A 25,781-nucleotide genomic window follows, 5' to 3' on the forward strand; every position below is an offset into this window, starting at 1 on the left:
TATAAAACAGAAAGTATTCAGACCCCCTTAAATTTTTCACTCTTTGTTATATTGCAGCAATTTGCTAAAATCATTTAAGTTCATTTTTTTCCTCATTAATGTACACACAGCACCCCATATTGACAGATAAACACAGAATTGTTGACATTTTTGCAGATTTATTAAAAAAGAAAAACTGAAATATCACATGGTCCTAAGTATTCAGAGGATCCCCAAATCCAGGTGTGAAAAACTTGTTGCATCTTTCCCAAAAAGACTCATGGCTGTATTAGATCAAAAGGGTTCTTCTACTAAATACTGAGCAAAGGGTCTGAATACTTAGGACCACGTGATATTTCAGTTTTTCTTTAAGAAATCTGCAAAAATGTCAACAATTCTGTGTTTTTCTGTCAATATGGGGTGCTGTGTGTACATTAATGAGGAAAAAAATGAACTTAAATGATTTTAGCAAATGGCTGCAATATAACAAAGAGTGAAAAATTTAAGGGGGTCTGAATACTTTCCGTCCCCACAAAAGGTGGACAAGGATGCAGGGGAGCTTATTTTGACAAGAGCCCATGCACATCTTGATCATTACATTAAGGCTACCCATTCCCTTTGAATGGGATACCACTGCTCCTTAATGCCTTAAATAATGCACCTGTATCTTTTTGGCAACATATTGCCTTACAATGCACAGAGCATTCATATCTTTGTAAAATGAGAGTCGGGGACTCTACGCACACACGCTCTGCGTATGCGTGATCACTTTTACATGTTGAGGTGATTTTACTTCTGCTTGGAATTCCATTTTACTATTTTTAATTGCCTGACTCGTACATGGGTCTTTTCGTTTTACATGCAGCATTGCATTTCTCTTTATTAAAGTAACCTCACAAGGCATTATTTTACTATTGGAGAATTTCCTTTTTTTTTTAATACATTTGCAAATTTGGGCCTTGGTTTCATTGGTATTGGCTCTGAACTCTGCTTGGTACCTGTGAGGATTTCCAGAGAGGGACGAACCAGGACATATGGTTATCCCTCTATAAGGTCCCAGATTGCAGAGGGACGCATCAGGACATCAGGTCATCGTTTCACAGGATCTCAGATCTAACAAGCGCCTTATGGACCCCCCTGAATAAGGGTGGTCGCTGGCTCTCTGGTAAGCCTCTTATCTCTGTGGTGAGGGGTTTCACGTGGTCAAGTTTATATTTTACACTTCACATGATTTCACCTATTGGATCCATGCTTCATGAGGATCTCTTATCACCATCACCAATGAACTTTCTGCATATGTGTTTAATTTGCACTTTATTCTTGCTTGCAATTTAGCCATTTTTGTTTTTTGCATTATATTATAGTCACATGAATATTGTATATTAATTACACATCTGCACTGTTTGTATATTTGCATTTGATATTTTCTAGTGCTGCACTTTTTATTACATATTCATATCTTTGTGTTGTGGTGGTTTATGGAGCTGGGACATTTAGGTCCTTGTAGAAATCACTGTGGTCCAAACGTGTACATCCAGACTAAGTCAGCTTTAAGCCTGGTGGGATGCTTTTTAGCTAGGAAAAATGGGGTGAGGTAGACCTTGTACAAAATCGACATTTACCAGAGCAATCAAGGTACCTTTGTTGCCCATTGCAATTACCAGGGGTACAATTTTTATTTTATCCTAAATGACAAATTGAATCAATTGCTTGCTGTAGGCAACTGCTCTATTAGCCAAGTAGCAGCCAGTTTTTTACTCTATGGGATATGAATAATAAGGATAGCCATTTTGGTGGCTTTTTAGTAAATCCATGACATCATACAAGAGAAAATTTAGATAGTTACACCAGAAGATGATTTATGAAATCTGGCTGCTAAGGGGAACCTTTGCTCCAGAGCCTTCTGCTTTCAAATACGAGAGCTGATTACATACTATGGGCTACAGCTCCATTTTTGCTCCAATTTATATAAAATGGTTCACACTTCTGCCCTATATGTACTAAAAAGGAAGGAAGGAAGTGAAATGTTTTTTTGAAAAAGAAAAATATTGTGTTTGTGATAGTTTATTTTAGTTCAGGAGACACTTTAATGCAATCCAAATTGAAGTATTAACATCGGTCAGTAGGAGTGTGTAATTTTCTATTTATGGAAAGGGCTTTTCCCAGCAGCACATTTAACAGTTACAGCATGTCTGCATTACTGAAAAATGTCTTTACCTGATGAATATAAGGCTTGTTAAACTAGGGGATGATCAAATACAAAGGAATAGAGTCCTGAAGTCTACCTCCCTGCCAGTCTCTGACTAGTCTTGCCACTGCTGCTCTCATGGATGTCATCGCATACATCACAGCCATATTTTGGAGTCGGAGAAAAGAGGACTGGAGTATCAGCTGCAGCAAGACCGTAAGGCAAGTTTTCTTCTCTATATTAGTTTTCTTCTCATCCCTCAGTAAAACAAGTGTCATCTTCATCAGCTGGGGAGGAAAGATCCACTGTTATTTATATGTCTGGAGTTACCACTGAATTGTTTCCTCCTAGGTTTATTTGCCCAAGTTTGTATGAATTACTATTGCTTTATCAAAGAGTAACTTGCACTTAAATTGTAGAGTAAAAATATTACATGCAGGTATCTTTACTATTTATATGAATTAAGGATTTCAAAATAATTAGGTCTCATGTATTAGAACTAATCCAAGGGACAGCAAGTAAGATGATTGCCCTTGGCAACCATTCATACCCTAGCTTTCATTTTTGTAGTGTTTGCTATAAAAAGCTCTTTGGCTGATTTAGACAGCTGTAGTATTTAATTTTTCTCACTCTAAGTGGAGGCCATGGATGCAGTTAAGAGTCAAGAGATCCATTGATTCTACATTATCTTTTGATCCTGCTCACAATGCCAACAATGATTGCTTTGCCCATGGATACTTTCTATCAATTCCTATGTAATGATGCTTGAAGGTATGTTTATCCATACATACTTTTGGTTTAAGAATATTCACTACAATCCCTTAAAAAAAAACAAAAAACACATTAGCCTTTTTAAATATCTTATTCAAGAATCATTTTGATTCAAGCTCATGAACTTTCTAATATACTGTACATTATGTGCCAAACACGGCTGTTCTCAGAGCTAGCCTTTCCATAGGCACGGTTGGTCTGACTCTAGGCAGAGATGGGAGTCTATGGTGTTCTTTATAGGACATCAATCCTAAATGATGCCTCTATCTGCATCACCCAGTGCAGTAAATAAATTAAGTGATGTCAGGCAGAGGAAAGGTACATTATTTGGCTGTAAAACCGTTTCAATATTGTAGAAGCAATGAGAAAGTCATAGCACAGATCAACATAAGACAGGAGTATGGAGAAGGATTGTCCTACATAGACACCATGCAACAGACAGTCTAGAACCAGCACAATAGCTTTTAAATAAATAGCTATATCTGAATATAACCATTATTTTTTTTTTTTTTTTTTTAAACACAAAAATATTTTTAGAAAAATGAAATCAATCAACATACATCAAAAAGGAAAAAAGTCAGCTTAAATTTGTTTTGAATGCACACATTGCATCTGCTTGCCTTGTCTTCGTATATTAACTTTATCTGGTCACAAAACCTTTGGTACAGGTATTTATGCAAATCTGTCAACCATGCACAGTACAGACTGCCATTTTGTGGTCTGTGGAAATACTTCAATTCACTGGGAACTAGTCATGTCTCTTCAGTCAAGTAAAAGTTTAATATTGGTCAAGCAGAGCAAAATGTCTGCCTCAAGTTCTTTGTGAATTAACAGGCTGAATACCAGTTCACAAAATGGCTGCTTCTGACAAGTAAAAGGTGACCGTTCCACCTCAAGAAGTGAGTACTAGCGGCTCCAATGATTATTAACTTAAGCAATAATAATAAAAAGACAACACATATATAAATAAATAATGAAAACAAAGTATGCTTATACCACCTGCTGGTAAAAAAGGACAAAATATGTCCTTGGGTCCTGAGAGGTGGGGGACATTCTGGAGCTGTATGCAGGAGAGCATACCCCAAGCATGCTAGGGGATCATTAAATAAATTTCACAGCAATAAACTGAGGTAAAAGGGCAGAAAAGTATTGTCACAGACACGGTTTGGCTTCTAGGGCTTACATTCAAGTAGGACCTAGGGGAATTAAAAATATATATGTTGCAGTACTACCCCTTAATACTTTTCTACATTACACCAAGAGTGAAATTGCATGGACCAGTCTGAGATATTTCAATAATTTTGACAAGTGGACCAAGCTGGATTAAAGAGTCCATAGCTGTAAATGTCAGAACACACCACATTATTACTCAAACAAAAAAAAAAAAGATAAAACAAGGTAAAGCATTTATCACCCCTTTTGTTTGGTATAGAAAAAAAAAAAAAAAAAAAAAAGTACTAAAAGACCATGTTCACTCTAAGTATTTTGTTTCAGCTTTAAGAAGGCTGTACAGCAGCAAAGATGCTACCCCTTCAGGTCAGTTTAGATAATTGCACACAAAAGCATTTAGCCAAAGCCTTCATAAGTTTTAGGCTAAAAAATTAAATAAATAGGGCCAGATCTCCAGTTTTGGCAATCACCTTAACCAAAGTCTTGTTTGTTACCCACAAAAAATGTTTTTGTTTTGCTCATTCAATATGAAGAAACATTTGAAAATACGTTAAATTTCTCAACAAGCTATTCAGTTCTGTCATGGGTCTTGAACATGCGGAAAAGAAAGAATCTGGGGAAAAGAAAATAAAAACCAGCAAGACCTATGTTCTGTTCATTTGTTAGATCCCAAATGTCTTTTGAAAAGTTGGGCGTTCCTCACAGAGGAACTGGAGAGATTGTCCTTACTTGTGAGCCAACTTCCAAAGTGTTCTCCTTAAAGAATGTTTGGCTTTTACAGCTGGGAATATTGAGAGTAAATGGACGAGAAGGTCCTTCATCAAGGATTTTTGTGTTTGCTCTCCTTTTTTTTAAGTTTTCTGGAACCTCCCCTTGTTCACAGTTCCCCCTTGGTCTTATCTTGTGACCTAGCATTTGGTTTTCTTGTGCTTCTTCTTCTTCAGAATAGAAGTAAAGGAAATTAAGTCCAAAACCAAGGAAACGATCCCACAGTCCCACTGGTTTAGAGGAGATAGGTTTTGTGGGGACAAGCTGTGACCTGGAAGGCTGATACAAATTTTTGTTTGCCTCTGTCGATAAGGAAGTATATACAGATTTAATGTCCAGGGAGAAAGAACGCTTTAAGCTACTGATTTCATGTCGCTGGTATGAGGAGATCCCCATTGATGTAAACCTGCCAGTCAAAGTGGATTCAGACTCCTCTTTTGCCATGTTATTGTCCAGTTTAGTAGCATCTATGGCCACCTCTATTTCCTGTGACTTAGAGGTGACATGATCATTTTGGCAACTCTGCTCCTTGTTTGTTGGCTTACCATCAGAAGGCTGAACAGTGCATGCTCTATCTGTGGGGCTTTCTAACTGAACCGGACTAGGAAGGTGCGATTGCTGTGAGTTTGCAAGACTCATCTCATATTCAAGAAGTTGTCCCAAAAAATTAAAATTTGGAGAAATGGTGGGCCTTTTTTCTTTAACAAACCTGTTAAGACAAGAAGTTAAAATAACATTTTTGTTCAATTTTAGGAGAGGTGTGAACTTTCAGAAAAAAACTCCATATTCCTGTCCCCTCCATGCTGTAGCATCGGTGTGATGCTGCAGCTGTCCTCCGCTGGTTCTAAGGCCAAGAACTAAGCAATAACATGACCGTGAGGTCCGTCAGTCACTGGAGCACCGTATGCTGAGAGGCTAAGCCAGCTGCCGATCAGACATCTGAGTGGATCCCAACCATACGGTTGGGATCCTTCTAGAGCAGGGGTGTTGAACTGGTGGCCCTCCAGCTGATCTACAAGTCCCATCATGCCTCTGTCTGTGGGAGTCATGCTTGTAAGGCCTCATGTACACTGCTGCTGATAAACAAATGTTTAGGAGCAGTTGTTTTTTTCAACAGCCCCTGAACTCTCCTCTATGTTATCTTATCTGTCCATGTACATGGAGTAGTTTATAGGCAGTTAAGTTTAGCAGCATTTTTTCAAAACCAAAAATTGTGTCCCGGATGGAAGTTTATTGGCATTAGATACACCAAATGCTTGTAAAAGGGTGCAAACGCGTCTAAACACAGTAAGATCAATTCCTTAGTTGAATTCATTCATGCCTTAGGGCAATGCATGTTTTAGCAAGTTACTGCAACGTATACCACAGTACAGTGTGCTGCAGCGTCATTTATTTTGTGTTTTGCACTGTTACAATGGCTGTCCAAACACCCAAACTATTACAGTGCACCACAATGCACATGGCATATGTTATAATTTGCTGCCTTAACACAACTACTACAACATCCAGGAGAAATGTGAATTGTCATTCAGTCACTACATTATATGTGTAAGAACCGCATAATGCTCCATGGGGAAAGTCATGTCATCTCCACTATGGTCATTTGACAACTTTTTAAAAACTCCAATGATTTAATGTCACTAAAGTTTTACATTAAATCAAATTATCCATGTTAAAAAGGAATGAAAAACTTGCGTCCCTCAAAAGACCTGCAATAAAGATGGTGACTGCATATGGTGCATTGTTGCTCCTTACCTGTAGGCATCATCAAGAGAAAGCCCCATTAACCTCATGATATAGGCAATCGCTACTGCTGCAGAGCGTGAGATACCAGCAAGGCAATGGACTAATACTCTGCCATTAACCAGCTCCACTTTTCCTGTAAACAAACACAAAGACCAAGTAAGGCACAGCTTCCATTCTTGTCTACTTTCAGTATATAATACAACACCAACTGGCTGCAAACATTGGCTATATGTTGTGGCATCTTTTTAGCAATGAAAAAGTATTGGAAAAAAAAAAAAAAAAATCACTAAAATTGTAACCGCACAAGGAGACAGAAAAAGAAAGAAGAATGGGGCGAGAAGCCCAAAAACTTTCCCTGGGGCCACGGTACAGGCAGATATTCTACTGTAAGGGAAGAATTAAAGATTTGTACATGTGTCTAGAAATCTTGGCAGGCAAGACTAGGCATTTAGCTGAAGTCAAAATTATCCAAATGTGTTTTTGTGACTCTAAAAACAGGAGGGAGAGGAATATCTCTCTGAATGTGAGGGAAATCTTATGCCCCGTACACACGAGCGGAAATTCTGCCAGCAAAAGTCCGATGAGAGCTTTTGGTCGGAAATTGCGACCGTGTGTATGCTCCATCGGACTTTTTCTGGCAGAATTCCAGCCAGCAAAATATTGCGAGCAGGTTCTCTATTTTTCAGTTGGAAAAAGTTCCTATCCAAAAATGCGTTTGTCTGTATGCAATTCGGACGAGCAAAAAATCACGCATGCTCGGAAACAATTCGACGCATGCTCAGAAGCATTGAACTTCATTTTCTCGGCTCGTCGTAGTGTTGTAAGTCACCGCGTTCTAGACGGTCGAAAGTTCAGAGAACTTGTGTGACCGTGTGTATGCAAGCCAAGCTTGAGCGGAATGCCGTCGGAAAAACCATCCAAGATTTTTCAGATGGAAATTCCGCTCGTGTGTATGAGGCATTAGAGACAGTTGTCACCTGGACAAAGTGTCTCCATTGACAATTTTCTGTAATGGAAACAGACAGCAAACCCCCCCCCCCCCCCCCCAAAAAAAAGAAAAAAAAATTATTAGGAGGTACAAACCCCTCACCACTATCAAAAACTAAAATTAAAGGTTCAGGCTTTAGATACGCTTTAAAGCAGGATATCATGATAGTAATAATAATAATAATAATAATAATAATAGTAAATCACAATATTACTACTACTATGAATAAGAATGTACCTATGAACTCAACAGCTGCACTCAGCCAGGGCAGGATCTTCTCACAGTAACTGTCATTGATGGGGATTCGAAGAAAGTGGTTATCGGAGATGAAGACTGGCTTTGGACAGCTGTAGCTGACATTCAGAACATGAGTGATACCATTCTGATTTATTACCTCCTATAAAAACATTATATAATTATATATAAGTAGCTAAATACAAAGATATTAGCATGTTCTTAAAAGAATGCTTTATTTGTGCACAAATGCTTAATACCATGACATCTCAAAATTAGTCAAGTTTTGTAAAAGTGGTGTTCTTGGATACTGAAATATTGCTTTGCCTGCAACACGAAAAACTCTTCCAGAACCCAATCCAAGTGGTGCCATGGTGACATACAAAAAACGTAAGGAGGCACACAGGATTGGTTCAAGGTTTAAACGGGTTTTAGTCCCAAAATCCAGAAACGTTTTCAATACACTAAACAGACAGTTAACAGTAAACTTAAATCTGATTGGTTGATATTAGTTACAGCCATGTACATATCACTACTGTAACATTAAAACTATGTCATCAAGAAGTTTGTTTCTCAAAGCCTAAACCACTATCAGCTGGTTGATTCGAGAAAAAGTCAAAACATGCTAACCCTATAAAATAAACTCTATAGCACCATATAGTACAATGCCTTGAAAAAGTATTCATATCCCTTGAAAGTTTCCACATTTTGTCATGTTAAAACCAAAAACGTAATTGTATATTATTGGGATTTCATGTGATAGATCATCACAAAGTGGCGCATAATTGTGAAGTAGAAGGAAAATGATAAAATGGTTAAATTTTTTTTTACAAATCAATATGAGTGTGGCTGCATTTATATTCAGCCCCCTTTACTCGGATACCCCTAGCTAAAATCTAGTTTAGTCAATTGCCTTCAGAAGTCACCTAATTAGTAAATAGAGTCCACCTGTATCTAATTTATCTCAGTATAAATACAGCTGTTCTGTGAAGCCCTCAGAGGTTTGTTAGAGAACCTTAGTGAACAAACAGCATCATGAAGGCCAAAGAATACACCAGACAGGTCAGGGATAAAGTTGTGGAGAAGTTTAAAGCAAGGTTAACTTATCAAAAAATATTCCAATCTCTCATGGAGCACTGTTCAATCCATCATCCGAAAATTGAAAGAGTATGGCACAACTGTAAACCTACCAAGACATGGCCATCCGCCTAAACTGACAGGCTGGGCAAGGAGAGCATTAATCAGAGAAGCAGCCAAGAAGCCCATGGTAACTCTGGAGGTGCTGCAGAGATCAACAGCTCAGGTGGGAGAATCTGTCCACAGGACAACTATTAGTTGTGCACTCCACAAATCTGGCCTGTATGGAAGAGTGGCAAAAAAAAAAAAAAAAAGCCATTGTTGAAAGAAAGCCATAGGAAGCCACGTTATATGTGGCGGAAAACCAACACTGCATATCACCCTAATCACATCCCCACCGTGAAACATGGTGGTGGTAGCATCATGTTGTGGGGATGCTTTTCTTTAGCAGAGACAGAGAAGCTGATCAGCGTTGATGGGAAGATGGATGGAGCCAAATACAGGGCAATCTTATGCCTCGTACTTTCCAGCAGACTTGGTCCGATGGTCTTTCCGCCGGACTTTCCGGTGGACTACCTGTACAGACGGACTTGCCTACACACGACCGGACTTTCCGGCAGGCTAGGTCCGCCCGTCTTTCCAACGGACTTTCGCCGGACTTTCAGAATGAACGGACTTGCCCACACACGGACAAATCCGTTCATTTTGAACGTGACTCGGGTATGACGGGACTAGAAAAGGAAGTGAATCTCGCCGCTTTTATCTGCGAAATTGACACCTTGTGAGCCCCGTCGTGGGGCATACCAGGCCCTTAAGTCTGGTATGGATTTTAAAGGGAACACTTTAATGAAAAAACGGCGTGGGGTCCCCCCCTAGGATCCATACCAGACCCCAATCCGAGCACGCAGCCCGGCCAGTCAGGAAAGGAGGTGGGGACAAGCGAGCGCCCCCCCCCCTCCTGAACGTACCAGGCCGCATGCCCTCAAAATGGGGGGTGGGTGCTTTGGGGGAGGGGGGGGGGCCCAGTGGGCCCCCCCCCACCCCCAAAGCACCTTGAGCACATGTTGATGACGACAAGGGCCTCTTCTAGACAACCCTGGCCGTTGGTTGTCGGGGTCTGCGGGTGGGGGGCTTATTGGAATCCGGGAGCCCCCTTTAATAAGAGGGCCCCCAGATCCCGGCCCCCCATCCTATGTGAATGAGTATGGGGTACATGGTACCCCTACCCATTTACCTAGGGAAAAAGTGTCAGTAATAAAAACACACTACACAGGTTTTTAAAGTAATTTATTAGACAGCTCCGGGGGGGGGCTTCTTCCGGCTTCGGGGGTCTTCTTCCGACTTCGGGGGTCCCTACGGTTCCTCTACTCCCGGCGTCTGGTTGGTTCTTCTCCGCTCTCTCTGGCCTCTTCTCCCGGTGTTCCAGTTCTTCTGCCGGCTCTCTTCATGCCACTCTTTTGCCAGCGGAGGCCCGCACTTCTGGCTTCTTCTCTTCTCTTCTTCCAATGTTGACATGACGGTCTCTCAGGCTGGAATGCTCTCTGATCGCTCCGATGTGACTTATATAGGCGGGGACCCCACCCCCTTATGCCGTCACAGTCCCTGGGCATGCTGTGACTGACGTTTTAGGGGGGCGTGGTCAACCTCACCCGGTGAGTCCGGCGGACTAAGATTTGAAACAAGCTTCAAATCTAGGTACTTTTGGGAAAAAAAAGTCCGCCGGAGCCTACACACGATCGGATTGTGCGGCGGACTCTGGTCTGCCGGACCAAGTATGCCGGAAAGTTCGCTCATGTGTACACGGCATTAGAAGAAAAACCTGTTGGCGTTTGCAACAGACTTGAGACTGGGGCGGAGGTTCACCTTCCAGCAGGACAGCGACCCTAAACATACAGCCAGAGCTACAATGGAATGTTTTAGATCAAAGCATAGTCATGTGTTTAGGCCCAGTCAAAGTCCAGACCTAAACCTAAATTGAGAATCTGTGGCAAGACCTTAAAATTACTGTTCACGGACGCTCTCCATCTGATCTGACAGAGCTTGAGCTATTTTGCAAAGAAGAATGGGCAAAAATTTCACTCTAGATCTGCAAAGCTGGTAGAGATATACCCAAAAAGTCTCACAGCTGTAATTGCAGTGAAAGGTGGTTCTACAAAAGTATTGACTCAAGGGGACTGAATACAAATGCATGCCACACTTTTCACATTTGTAAAAAAAAATTGAAAACCATTTATAAATTTTCCTTCCACTGCAGTTATGTGCCACTTTGTGTTGGTCTAGCACAGGTGTAGGCAATCCTGGCACTCCAGCTGTTTTGAAACTACAAATACCATCATGCCTCTGCCTCTAGGAGTCATACCTGTGATTGTCTGGGTCTTACACATAAAAGCCCAATAAAATACATTTACCTTTTTGGTTGTAACATGACAAAATGTCAAGGGGTATGAATACTTTTTCAAGGCACTGTATATGACAGCAAAAAGGCTTCTGCGGCATAAAATAAAATGTAATGCAAAGGTGAAAGGTCAAAGCTATTTTCAACACATCACATATCATAGCTTGATCAATGAGGCTCAGACAGAACACTTCTGGAGTGTATGGGCAATCAGTGGTTGTCAGAATATCCACACATCTAATTAGAATCTTCCGTCCTGCTTTGATTTTTCAAAGGATGTCGGGGAGAGGGCCACCTACAGAGCAAATTATGTCCGGTTCATCAGGAATGCTGGGCACACATGTTCTGGCACATGAAAATTCTGTGCATTTTGCTGACTTTTTTTTTTTTTTTTACTTGGCTCCTTTGCTTTTTTTTTTTTTTTTAAAGAGCCCTGAATGAGACCTTGGCAATAGCAAAGAATGAGAGGCTTAGGTCTTTCAGAAAATGTCCAAAAAGAAAGGGTCTGTTACTTCTGGCAACTAACCAGATTCCAGCTATCCTTTTTAACTTAAAAACCATGTAGATCAGAGAAAGCTTCCCTTAACATGATCTGTGTATTATGTTTATTGTTCATACCTGATCCATGACATCATTCTGGGAACCAAGGTAAAGGTGTGGCAGGATACGGGTAACAGACACTGTTGAGGTGGAGAGGCAGGGCTGCGATATGCTGGTGTGCAAAATGTTAGAGGTTCGCCCTTCACACAAATTCGGGAACTGTGAGGAGAAGTTTGCAAACCCCCCTGTGGAACAAAGCAGAAGTGTATGTTACAAAAAAAAAAAAAAAAGGCAAAATTCATGCATACAATACAACAGGGGTCCATTTCTCAAAGCCTCTTTTGGAAAGATCTGTCTTAAAAGCAGTAAGCTGTGTTAATAGCCAGCAACTACACAATCTCTCCTCTATGTTTACAGTACTAGAAATCAATTTTTTTCCATAGTTATAAAGGTTGTAATATATGTGGGTGTTACTAGATTATTGCCAATTTGTATATGAACTGCTTTGCCATTGCAAAGAAGTGAAAGGGATGGTTTGCAGTATTTTGTAATTTTTACAACTTCCCATTTTAAAATGATTATTACTCTAGATTCTTACATCAATTGGTCTATAAAAAGGTAAAGCTATTTTTGAAACATTACCCAATTTGGTTCAGGTGAGGTTAAGGAATATGCATATGCCATTTAAACAAGGGTTACTAGAATACAAATATGGTACATAGTTTGCTTGGGACAAGATGACTTTGGGACAGGAAATTTTTAGATTTTCAATGACATTTAAAGTCTACAGCCAATTCCTAATTTATGATGCAAATTTCAGCTAAGCTGCTGGACTGCTGAGTGAAAGCGCAAGAGATAAAGAGGAAAAATGATTTTAGTGCCCCTCTGCTACCCATAGTGACCACTCTTTGACCTTGTTGATGGACATGCACTGTGTTTATGGAAATTATATATGTGTGTCTTCTTGGTGCATTAGACTGCACATTTAAATGAATGGGTTGCCATAACCCAATGCATGTTAACAGGTGGCATAATGTGCATTAATCCGCATGTGCGAACGCACTGCAATTGTGTGTATGGGCCCTTATCTGAGAAAATAAAACAAGCATTCCAACTTGTCACTATAGGCCATTTTATTTTCTCTAGTTCTTAAAAACATCCCCCCCTCTGTGTGTGTTGTTCCATAGCAATATAAACCGATTAATTTCAAAGGAACTTTTTTTTTTAGAAGAGAAAATAAATACTAAATACCATTACCAAAGTGGAATAATTATTGTCTGTCCTTATCAAATTGCAAAGAAAAAAAGCAAATCAACTTTCACATAATCAGACATTTCAAGCTGAGAAAGGCTACCTGCAAAGCATCCCATTTGTTTTAGTTAAAGAGAAGTCTGAGTTTTAAAATGGTGTCACCCATAACACTTTTACCCAACTTTTTGAGCTCAAATACGGCTGTTAGATTTCTGTACATGCTAAACAATTATTTTAGTTCACTTATTTTACCAGTCATTCAAGATTTGATGCCTGGTAACAATAAACTGGCTTCAGCGACCCTGAAAAAAATCTTATGCTCATACACAGGTGATGTTTTTATTATTATTATTAGAGATGATTCATGCTGAAAGAGTACATCCCATTACCTCCTCAACACAATTCCCATTCAGCAGCCTCTCTGGTTTTTCTCTAGGGTAATGACCTAAGCCACAGACACGGGATCATGCATCATACATTGAAATCCAGTAACCGCATAGTAGCTGAGCCTTTTAGAACATGATATAACTCAGAAATAGATTAATTTGTCAGTCGACCAATTTTAAACGAATAGAAAAAAAATCAATAAGAAAGACAATTTTCTTAATGTAACTTAGGTCATTCTACTCATGGTATCACCACCATTCAAAAAAAAAAAAAAAAAAATTTATTGTAATGTAATACTTATTCGATTCCCCCAGTGCTTTAATTGAAATGGTACATTCAGAAACTTTTTTATAACTGCATTTAAATATTGCCTTATATTGTCATGAAATTTATTAGGCAGTAACATTAAAATGATAGATTTTGCTTTCTGTCATGCAATCACGCTTGATATATTAGAAAACAGAAATGCTAGATTTTGAAATAATTGCAAGCTCTGCAAAATGCCATTTTTTGTGAATTCAGAATGGCTACACTTTTAGCTTTTGTTCAGCAACTAAAAGTTATTATTCAGAAACAAGGGAAACTTAATATGGTTTAGCCATTTAAAAAGTATGGTAATATTTGTGTGGATACCGATCTGTAGCATTCACCACTAGAATCTTATTGCTTCTGTATATTTTTGTTACTGACTCTGCATTCTCTATGTAGTACAATAATGTGTAATTTCACAAAAAGGAGGGAATGACCACCCTTCTTACAGCTGTAGAGGGTAGGAAAGGCTGAGAACACTAGTGCAGAGATCTCACCAACAGTGTCAGATCTCGAGAGCTGGTGGGTCACTGAACCCATCTATATACTGTTTACACAATAATCAAACATGTCAAAGTGAATGACACTCTAAAGTGAACCTGTGCTTTGCCAATACTAAGCAAAAATAACAGATTTGGTGCCTAGGAGACACCATAGGCAGACTGTATGTACCTTCTCTGTGCTCCACTGTCAGATCATTGATAAATTCCTGTATGCTAGCTTTACACACACTCTCCCGCTGCCTCAGCCCGGGTTCACACCTATGCGAATTAGATGTGCGTTTCCGCACATCTAATTTGCATAGCAGGAGAATGTGACTGGCTCCATATGGAGTTGGTTCACATATCTCCGGGGCGGCTGTGGTGCGCACTGCACAAAAATGCTGTGCGTCTTTGGCTGCGTTTCAGTGCCGAATTCAGGCATAGAATCGGCCCTGATTCGTCCCTGAAACGGTGAACAGGGACGCACAGCGCTCCTGTGCAGTCCGCAGCACATTATAGTGTGAACCCGGGCTCAATGTTACAAAACTCAGGTCTGGTGGTGTTAACACCACCGTAGTGCATACTTTTAAGAGCTTTGGAAGCAGATCAGACAGATAGAGACCAAAAAGAACCTAAATACAGCCTGCAAATGTTGCCTTTTATGCACTCTCGCTATAATAAAAGACTTCAGGAACTGCTTACCTTCTAGAAGAGAAACCGAGCTGTATTTTTTCTCCAGTTTCCCTACAACCAATGAGACAAAATGGCCAGCAGATAGCTCTTGACTGCCTTGATCATATACCACAACTTGCTTCTCAAAAGAAGGGTCAATCTGTTTAGATGAACCAAAAAGAAAGTTGAAAAAAAAAAATCTATGCGGACACAGGAGAGTGCAAAATCTGGTGTAGTTGTGCATGGTAGCCAATCTGCTTCTAACCTCAGCTTGTTCAATTGAGCTTTGACAATAAAACATGGAAGCCTATTGGTTTCTATGCAGAGCTGCACCAGATTTTGCACTCTCCAGTTTTAGTAATTCAACCCCACTGTAACAAACAAGTGCTATAAAATAGCTGACAGAACATTAAAGCCAAATATGCATACACTGTTCACCGGGATATTAGCTTTATTTACTTTAGAGACAATAAATGTATTTGGGTTGGATTTCCCCTGAGGTATAGGAGGACGCTACAACCTTTGTATACAATATTCGATACTGGATTTATAGGAGTATCCTACTGTCACCAACTCACTTCAGTGGGTTTAACCAGATGATGAAAATGTATTGTTGTATTTAAAAACATAACAAAATTGTGGGAATTCAAAAATCTAAGATATTGAAATAATCCTTTGTGCCGATATACCTTTACAAATTTGTACAAACATACTTTCATTTACTGGGACTTTGCTTTCAGCCCTCCAGCAAACATCAGGGCAAAGCAATAGGTATATGCTTTAATCCCCCACCCCTAACTAAAACTAGCCATGATTCCGCCACCATGCTTAACAGCATGGATGGAGGAATCCGCCCCGCCAGCACCCATGGCTGCTTGAATACCTCAAGAGTGACTGTTCTAAAAAAGAAGCAGTCACTGTTCAACTGACAATTTTAGGCCCAGCTTCTTGAATTTTATCAATCAAGTTTTGTCCAGCCGGGTGGTGCCTAAAAGGGCCACCCAAAACCTACATTTTGGCAGATTCAGAATGTATGTGGCTGGAATTTGAGTATGGCCAGCTTACCCCTTACTTTGTTCCCTTGGCCCCTGCTGCACTCTATCACCAGGAGCCAACAGAAACACATGGTACAATACTAGGACAATCCGTACCGTCACAAGGGGATTCCATAGCCCTGTGAAAGATAAGACTCTAGTGACTTGTAGTATACACAGGAAGATTTATTCTGCTGGGGAAGAAAGTTAAAACAGACCTTGCAATAAAAAACAAAAAAACAAAAACAAACACTAAGCAGATTGTGGACTGTTTTTTGTTTTTTTTACTGCAAGATTTAATGTGAACCTGTTGTGTTGCCCTGAAAGGGCAAAGATCAGGTTCACTTTAAAGTATACCAAAAATGGAAAAACAATCATGAACAGAACCCAAGTTACCTTGTTGCCGGTGTTTATTCCGCAACAATTTTAAACTAGATAGCCTATTTTAAGGCTGGATGATTCATAGCAATTTAAAAGTAAGCAGTATCAATGTGTACGGTTTACTTAAATGTAAATGGCAACTTGTTTGTGTGACTTAAAGCTTTATTGCTCCAACCCAGGGACTTGCGGTGGGGTCAGTAGCTAGTGAGGCACTGACTAGTATCAGAGCCAGATACACACAGGTTACATATGCTGCGAACGTTGGAGCGAGAGCAAAAATTCTAGCACTAGACCTCCTCCAATTCTAAACATGTAAAAAAATTTAAAGCGTCGCCTATGGAGATTTTAAAGTACTGAAGTTTGGCGCCATTCCACAAGTGTGCGCAATTTTAAAGCGTGACATGTTATTTATTTACTCGGCATAAAATCATCTTTCATATTATACAAAAAAGAAAATCGGGCAAACGGTAGGTTTTTTTTGTATTCATGAAACTTTTTTTTTTTTTTTGGAAAAAAAACTAACACGACTAAAACTAAATATATATAATTTTTACATGTAGGAGAGAAGTGTCAGAATTGGCCTGAGTGGCAATTACCGTAAGTAATGTGCAAATTATTAGATTGTTTTTATAGTAAATTTACTATATTTTCAAAATCTGTACTCAAGCAGGTGGCTTAAAAATGACTGAAGTTATAACTTCAAACCAGTAATTTCACAGTAAATCGATAAATAAATTATGTTAGAGCATATAGCATAATATACGATTTAGTTAAATTTTTTTTAAAAACAGTATCTTTTCAGCAGTAGAAGATTCTCATTCTCCCTCTTAACTGAGAAAAACCATGGGATTATGGGCAAATCTTATACCCATAAACCCAAGTTTTTTCCTTCTAGTTAAGAGGGCTGGGAGGGAGCATGTGTCTTTTAGACACATGCCCCCTTCTATGACACTGCAGTGAGAGGACAGCCTCCACTGCAGCATTTTTATTGGATAGCTGGGGCCAATGGTACTTTACCATTTGTCCAAGGCTCCAAGCTGTCCAGTGCCTCTGACAAGAAGTGAGATGCAATGTGAACTCATCCTCTCAGTCTGCTGCAAACAGAGTGTGCAAGCTTGTAGTTAAACTGGCCGCTCTGCATGTAGCTTCTGACAGGCTGCACAAGGAGCCTGTATCTCTGGAACCATAGGTCCCAGGAGCCCCATAAATCAATTGTGACCAGTGGTGGGGTATATTTCCGGCTACCTACCCCTCAAATTTTGGGGTCTCTGTGACCCCAGGTCACCGAGCTACAACCCTCGAAGCTTAAAATTTTATTTTTATATATTTTTTTTTATGTTCATGGCAGTCTCCCCTGACTGCACGTCCCTGCTCCAACCCGGATATCGTTTTGCAAGCAGGGCTTCGGTTTACTGACTGGTGAAATGTCCTCAAATAAGGTTTACTATTTCTGGGTAGAGAGGACACAGCAATTACTGTCCTGTGGGATTTTAGGAGAAGCAACCATGAGTTACACGAGTATGAGACAATGTTCCCCCATCTTGGGGAGGGGCTGTGGACCTAGGGACCATGAAGAAAATCTATTGAGGGAAAGGTTACTTACACCTAGCAGTGCACCTGCCAGCAAAACAAAAAAGAACCGATAGTGCCAACAAGAGCAGAGCCTAATTAATTTGATCATGCTGAACATTTTGTCATTTGTAAAGCTACAGTTAAGCATACCAATGCATCCACCTCAAAGAGCGTTTCAAATTACTCTGGTGGCACTATCAAAGGAGAACAAAGGCATCTCTACATAAAGCTCACAAGTACTGCATGCAAGATCGAGGACACTAAAAAGGTGTATGGCCAGTAAAGTACAGTGCCTTGGTTCAGAATCAAAAGCAATGTCCCCAAAGAAGCCTTATAGCTCTACAAACCACTATCAAATATACTACCAACCTTAGGGTGATGAGGTAGGACAAGAAGTTCTTTAAGAAGACGTTTCTTTGCCAGTTTGGATCCGCAGAGATTAACAGAACCCACCACGTGGAGATTGTTGTACTCTGTGAACGATCGACAGTCGATTACTAGGACCCCTTCACTGTCCTCTCTTAAGATTCCAGCCAGTTTCTGGGCCTGTATCGCCTGAGGTGGCTTCTTCTCTCCCCCCATGTTAAACGGTCTGTTCAAAAATTTAAATGAAATAAAAAAAGAAGATGGAATATACATATATTCATGGAAATGGATATAGCATGCTTTCTTTGCCAACCTCTTAAAATATTTTTTTAGGAACACTTTGCAGCTCAAGTTGTGTATCAAAACAAAATCTCAAAATAAAGTGGTTTTAAACCCCAAAACCAAAAATTTAATACAGTACTGCTTTTTTAGATGTGGTGGCTCCATTAGTTTTCTTTTTTTGGGCTTTTCCCCTCTATTTTCACCATGTTATCTGGCCGGTAATACTCATCCACTCTGGATGAAGGGGCACATTTGAATCGCAGCATTGTCAGACTAGGGGGAAGGGAGTGTTAGGTGTACTAGCAGCTTAGTTACCATAACATATTGCAGCACAACTCCAGCTCACACTGCAGTTACAGCAAAATGTTTTTTCCTTATGGGATAAAGGTTTTACATGAATAAATAAAAGCTGATCATTGTAAGCACCTCTGCCAGTGGTTAATGGTTTGTCTCAACCCTGTAACTGAAACAATTGTAGGAGAGCTTTTTATTTGGAAAAACAACAACTTACTGGCAGGATCAGAAAGTGAAAAATAAAAGAAAGCCTAAAAAAGAAAAAAAAACGAATGAAGCCATCACATCTAAGAATTGTTAATCTGCAATATAGTAAGTGTTTGTTTTGAGATTTATTACCACTTTAAGAATTATAATAAAGTCAAATCGGGTTTATAAGGCAGCAATCGAAAATGTTTCAATGTAAACGGTTTTACAATAATGCTACATACATAAACCTCTACATATTCAAAAACATGAATTTATGGCATTCATTTACATGCAGAAAAAAAATCATTCTAAATACAATGAAATTGCTGGACTCACTGCTCTGTACTAGGCTAGGTTCACACTGCTGCGAATTCTATTGCGAATTTGAGCCGTTGCAATCGCTCAAATTCGCAAGTCATTTAAATTACATAGATTAACATTAGTGCCGTTCACATCAACGCGTTGCGAATATAACCTGCAGGAAAAAAAGGTCCTGTGCGAGTTTGATCCGTGTGCGATGCGAATTCAGCTCCATAGACTGCAAAATTTGCAGTAGAATCGCAAGAACACATATAGAATTCGCAATGCAAATTCGCAAAGCAATCGGAACAAAATCGCACTAAATTCGCACTGCAGCAGTGTGAACCTAGCCTTATACATAATAAAAAAAACACATGAGTTTAAGCACCATGAAAGTAGACATGGTACATAAAAAAGCCAAATTATGGATTTAAAATTTGAGTTATTCATGTTGAAAAAAAAAAAACACAAGTACATCTAGTTCAAACCAATAAAGTTGTACATATAGTCACGCTGGAACAGCAAACTAAAAGACAGTCCCACCCCAAGGCATCTATCAATTGTGTTCCCTTTTAATATTGTTTGACAGACAACCATTCATCCTGGCTTGCTTTTTCCCACAGGAATTGCAAGGTGAACATGCCACTGTTACTAGGTTAAGCGATTAATCTGCATGGAAAAGTTTATTTCCCCTGCCTGACTAAGATCAAGACTATAGATCTTAAACTTGACAACTCAATGCCAATTAAAGTGGAATTATAGACATTCAACGAAATTGGTTTTGTAAAAAAAAAAAAAAAATTCCAGTCAGCAACAAGTCACAGAAATGCAGCAGCCAGCCCACCATCACACTAGCCCAGCACGCAGTCCAGCCAAAACAGCCCCTAAATACAGTGAGTAATTTACTGAGCAGGTATCTGGCACTGGTCATCCTCATATTAGTAGTGTATTGGTCAGTATTTTTATTTTATGTATTACTATATAGGCTTGCCCTGCATGCCCTGGACCTGGGCCTGTGGGCTGCAATTCAAATAGACTATATTGTCACAGTCAAGCATGTAAAAAAAATTAAAGTTACGTACCGGTAACGTCTTTTCCTGTAGTCTTTCAGGACAGCCACTATTGAGAGATAGTCTCCTCCTCTTCCTGTAGGAAACGCTGCGCCAGCCCATAAAACTCTCACTTCCCCTGCCAGACCTCAGTTTTTACAAGCCTCCGGTCAGCTGGGGAGACACAAGAACACATTAATAACATACCATTCCATATCAATATCATATTGCGTTCTGGTCTTAAATAAGACCCCCCCAAGCTTAGGGTGGGTAACTAGGGCTGTCCTGAAAGACTACAGGAAAAGACGTTACCGGTACGTAACTTTAATTTTCCCTTTACGTCATTCAGGACAGCCACTATTGAGAGGATAATCGAGCACTTACCAATTAGGGTGGGACTACAGCTTGCAGAACTTTTCGCCCAAAAGCCTGCTCACCTGCCGCCACCAGGTCCACTCTGTAATGTTTAACGAAAGTGGAGTAGCTGGACCATGTCGCTGCCTTGCATATTTGCTCTGGCGTTGCTCCAGCCTTCTCTGCCTGGGAAGTTGCCACGGCTCTGGTAGAGTGTGCCTTTATGCCCATAGGAATCTTTTTCCCTGCTAGAGAATATGCCTGCCCAATAGCTAATCTAAGCCATCTGGCAATCGTGCGTCGAGACGCTCTGAGTCCTTTTCTGGACCCGGAAAATAAAATAAATAGAGAATCAGACTTTCTTATTGTTTTAGTCATCTCTAAGTATTGTAGGATACACCTCCTTACATCTAAGAAATGAAATTTCAGTTCCCCTTCTCCAGCAGGATTGGGACAAAATGAAGGTAGGACTATTTCCTGGCTTCTGTGAAAGCCTGATGCTACTTTAGGCAAAAATGCTGGATCAGTCTTAAGGACTATTCTATCTGGCAAAATAATGCAAAAAGGAGGTCTAATTGATAACGCCTCAATTTCAATGACTCTCCTGGCAGTTGTCACTAAAAATGCTGTTTTTAAGGTTAACTCTTTTAACAGACATTTGTCCAAGGGCTCAAAGGGAATTCCTGTTAGGCTTTGCAACACTAAAGATAGATCCCACCCGGGAAAGGGGGGACCTCAGACAGGTCTCTGCCTGGACAGTGCCCTAAAGAACCTGACCACCCATGGATTGGTGGCTAAAGATTTCTCTAAATAAGCACTAAGTGCTGACACCTGGCTTTTAAGGGTACCTATGGATAACCCTTTGTCTGCTCCACACTGTAGGAACTCCAAAACAGCTATGGGGCTCTGCGCCGAGAAGGAGTTTTCAGTGCACCACTTGTTGAAAAGGAGCCAGACCTTTTTATAAATATGACGCGTCTCCTTTTTTCTACTGTTGAGAAGGGTGGATATTAATTTCTGAGAAAATCCCTTAGATTTTAATATACTCTCTTCAGTAGCCAAGCCGCTAATTTCCACTGGTGTACCTGTGGACAGAGGATTGGACCCTGTGAGAGAAGATCCTCCTGGGGTGGAAGGAATAGGGGCGGTTCCACAGCTAACTGACTGAGAATTGAAAACCATGCCCTTTTCGGCCAATGTGAAGCTACTAGAATGAGGGAGGTGTTCTCTAGTTGGAACTTCCGCAGAACCGCCGGTAATAACACCGGAGGGGGGAAGGCATAGCATGTCCTGAAATGCCAATTCTGTGTTAATGCGTCCACCCCCAGTGCTCCTTCTCCTGCGTTTAGGGAGAAAAAACAGGGGATTTTCGCATTGTCTCTTGAAGCGAAAAGATCCACTTCCGGGGGTCCCCATTTCTCGGATATGAGATTGAAAACCTCCTGGTTGAGGGCCCAATCTCCCTCTCTCAGCCTCCTCCGGCTGAGAAAGTCCGCTATAACATTCCTTTCTCCTCTCAGAAAAACCGCTGAGAGTGAGAGAGTGTTGGTCTCGGCCCAATTTAGGATGTCTGTTGCTAAGGCCAGGAGACTTCCGCTTCTGGTGCCACCCTGTTTGTTTATATAGGCTATGGTAGAAGAATTGTCTGACCGTACCTGTATATGGTGGCCCTGAAGCTCTTTTTTGAAAAACCTGAGGGCCAGGCCAACCGCCCTCAGCTCCTTCCAATTGGACGATCTTTTTAGTTCGTCTCCCCTCCATACGCCCTGCGCTAGAAGGGATCCCAGATGCGCCCCCCAGCCCTTGCCGCTTGCGTCCGTGGTTACTATCCGTGAAACTGGAATAAGCCACAGATGTCCCTGCGACAAGTTCGCTTCCTTCCTCCACCACCAAAGAGATCTCTTTAATCGATGGGGAATTTGTACTAAGGTGTCTAGATCCTTCTGACTGTGGTCCCATACCCTTAGTACGTATGACTGCAGGGGACGAAAGTGTAATCCTGCCCACTGCACTGCTGGGAGAGTAGAGGTCAGCAGACCTAGTGTTGACATTAAGGACCTTTTGGACACCCGATGGTTGCACTGGAGAGATAAAACTGCTCTGTCCAGTTTTAGAATTTTTTCTCTCGGAAGAAAAACTTTCAAGAGTGTCGAGTCTAGCAGGTATCCTAGGTACATAATGCGCTGTGAAGGAATGAGACTGGACTTGTCTAAGTTCAGGAGCCATCCTAATCCTGTCAGTACCTTTTTTGTCAGGTCGAGGTCCCTGAGCAATTTCTCTGGGGATACTGCAAAAAGGAGCAGGTCGTCCAGATAGGCTATAACTGACACACCCTGCAGTCGCAGGAAGGCCATGGCCTCTGCCAGGATTTTGGTAAATATTCGGGGCGAGGAGGATAGCCCGAAGGGCAGAGCCTGGAATTTGTAGGTGCAGTATTGCGTCGCCCAGGTTTATTGCTAAACGGAGAAACCTCTGAGAGGTTTCTGCAATAGGGACGTGCAAATACGCGTCTCTGAGGTCCAGAGACACCATGAAACAATTCTGCGGTAACAGAGCCCTGACCGTAAAAATTGACTCCATACGGAATCTTTTGTAACAAATTGACTTGTTTAAGGGCTTTAAATTCAGAATCAATCTGAATTTTCCTGAGGGTTTTTTTACCATAAATACATGGGAATAAACCCCCTCTCCTTCCTCCCCCTTGGGTACTCTGCAAACTACATTTTGTAGTTCTAGCTCCTTCAGAGCGTCTAACAAGGCCTTGGTTTTTGTCGTGCAGCTGGAAAGCTGCGTGACAAGGAACCTTTGTGAGGGGGGCCTTGTGAATTCCAAGAGATACCCCCTTCTTATGATCCCTAGGATGAACCGATTGGGGGAAATGATCTCCCACTGTGGAAGGAAGGCCCCCAGTCTTCCTCCCACCGCTTTTAGAGCGTCATTGATCTTTCTGGGCTTTTTCAGGAGGGCGAAAAATCGCCCCTCCTCTACCCTTACCTCTTTGGCCCCAGGTTTTCTTCTGTCCCCCCTGTTTAGGGGCTTCCCTGCGCTTTTGCGGACGAAACCCCCTCTTTCTCTGTGTAGGGGTCTTTCGTTTGAGTGGGAAGGACTTCTTTTTGTCTGCTGTCCGGTCTAGGACTGTATCTAACCCAGGACCAAATAGTAGGTCACCTGTCAGGGGTATCCCACATAACTTGACCTTAGAGGCGGCGTCGCCCGGCCAAGTCTTCAGCCAGAGGGCCCTCCTGGCCGAGATAGCCAGGGCCGCTGATCTGGCTGACATACGGACTGACTCTGCCGAGGCGTCTGCTATGTATGCGATGCCTCGCAGAATCGTGGGGAAAGACGCTAGGATAGTCTCTTTAGCTGTGCCAGCCTCAATATGCTCCTGAATCTGGAAAAGCCAATGTTCTAAATTGCGGGCTACCACAGTAACAGCCATTTCTGGTTTTAAGTTACCAACTGTCGAGTCCAACGTCTTTTTCAGTAGTGAGTCTATCCTTTTGTCCATGACGTCTGATAAGGCCCCCCATGTCCTCAAACGCCAGGTCTGTGTGCCTAGAGACCTGAGAGAAAGCTGCATCCAGTTTGGGATTTTTATTCCAAATGGACGCTGGATCCTCTGAAAACGGAAATCTTCTCTTAAGGGAACTAAAGAAGGGCTTTCTTTCCGGATCCTGCCACTCTTTTTTAATCGTCTCCACCAGAACCTTGTGTACTGGAAAAACTTTTCTCTTTTGATCTCCTAAGCCCTTGTACATAAGGTCATGGAGTGAGAGGGGTTTTTTATCCTCGTGTATACCGAGGGTTGTATATATTGCCCCTAGGAGATCTTCCACCTCCTCTAGGGACAACTTATACCTGGAGATTTTCCTGGACTCCCCGTCCTGGTCCTCTCCCTCTGATTCCTCATGGGAGTCAGAAGTGCCACTGTCTGGTTGCCTAAGCTCCACCCCGGAAGGGCCTGCAGCCTCTTCTGCCGTAGCCATACTAGTGGATCTGGCAGCAGCCGAGCCCTGAGCATGAGGCGGGGTTGAATCCTGCTGAATGGGATTAAGGGGAAGCTGAAACTTCTCAAAAAGCATTTTAAAGGATGAAAAAGTGGATGACAGCTCCTTTACAGAGGCTGCCAAGCCGGACTGCTGTTCAGAGTCCCTTTCCTTGACCAGGGAATCTATGCATTCCTTACACAGAACCTTGGTCCAAGCTTCACCTAAACTGTCCCTACAAGAGGCACATTTCTTTTTAGAGACATGAGTGGACTTTGTCTTTTCTGTGGATTTCTGAAATTACATACAGAAAGCACATTACATTCAGCAATTTTTTAACAGAAACAACCCTGGGGGTGTACCCGACCCACCTGTAGGGATCCGAGTCTCCCCCACCCCCTGACCACCCAGGGGGTCTGTCCCCCCCTAAGTAAGGAACCGTACATGGGGGGGGACAATCCTAGGTAGAGAGGACCCCTCCCCAGGGAACTCTTACCTTCGGAAGGCTGGAGCTAGTGTCCGTATGAGCTGCAGCATCTGCCTCAGACATGACTGCAGGTGGTTGCCTGTGTAGAGTCTCACACTGTCTGCACGTGTAAACCGACTCCTCCAGCCTGAGCCCGGCCCCCTATCAGCAACGCGACCCGGAACCGGAAGTCGCGGGTTAAAGGTAGACTTCCGCCCTCCGCCGGAAATGACGTCGCCCAGCCCGTTCGTTCCAACAAAAAAATGCGGCCTGCACAGCGTACAGGGAGAGCGGAGTGTCCCCTTGCTGCGGCCCTGTGGACGCGATAGGGGGCCCCCACAGCCTGATGCCACGCTTGACAAGGAAGGGGTGGCTGCTGTTTTGCGGGTATGTACCACCTATCCACTGCTTGGAAGCCCCTGCTCCCCTGGGGATGTTTTGAAAGAGGCCACAATCTCCCTGATTGTATCAGCCTGGTTCCCTGCACAGTGTCTCCCCTCCGGAGGAAACACTATTAACTGAGGTCTGGCAGGGGAAGTGAGAGTTTTATG

General features: G+C 41.6%; 1 protein-coding gene across 1 annotated transcript in view; it reads right to left on the reverse strand.

Annotated features, from left to right (window-relative positions):
* Nucleotides 1–420: 420 nt before the first annotated feature.
* LOC141110721 (dual specificity protein phosphatase 8-like) overlaps nt 421–25,781 on the reverse strand; it is a 39,200-nt gene continuing 13,839 nt past the window's right edge. The window contains exons 2-7 of the mRNA XM_073602261.1: nt 18,314–18,536; nt 14,988–15,117; nt 11,935–12,101; nt 7,848–8,007; nt 6,632–6,755; nt 421–5,585 (exon numbers count right to left, since the gene is read on the reverse strand). Coding sequence (XP_073458362.1) covers nt 4,808–5,585; nt 6,632–6,755; nt 7,848–8,007; nt 11,935–12,101; nt 14,988–15,117; nt 18,314–18,526 — 1,572 coding nt within the window. The 5' untranslated portion in view covers nt 18,527–18,536 and the 3' untranslated portion in view covers nt 421–4,807. The remainder of the gene's footprint in view (nt 5,586–6,631; nt 6,756–7,847; nt 8,008–11,934; nt 12,102–14,987; nt 15,118–18,313; nt 18,537–25,781) is intronic.

The sequence above is a fragment of the Aquarana catesbeiana genome, linkage group LG10, assembly GCF_042186555.1.
Source record: "Aquarana catesbeiana isolate 2022-GZ linkage group LG10, ASM4218655v1, whole genome shotgun sequence".
Classification (NCBI taxonomy): domain Eukaryota; kingdom Metazoa; phylum Chordata; class Amphibia; order Anura; family Ranidae; genus Aquarana; species Aquarana catesbeiana.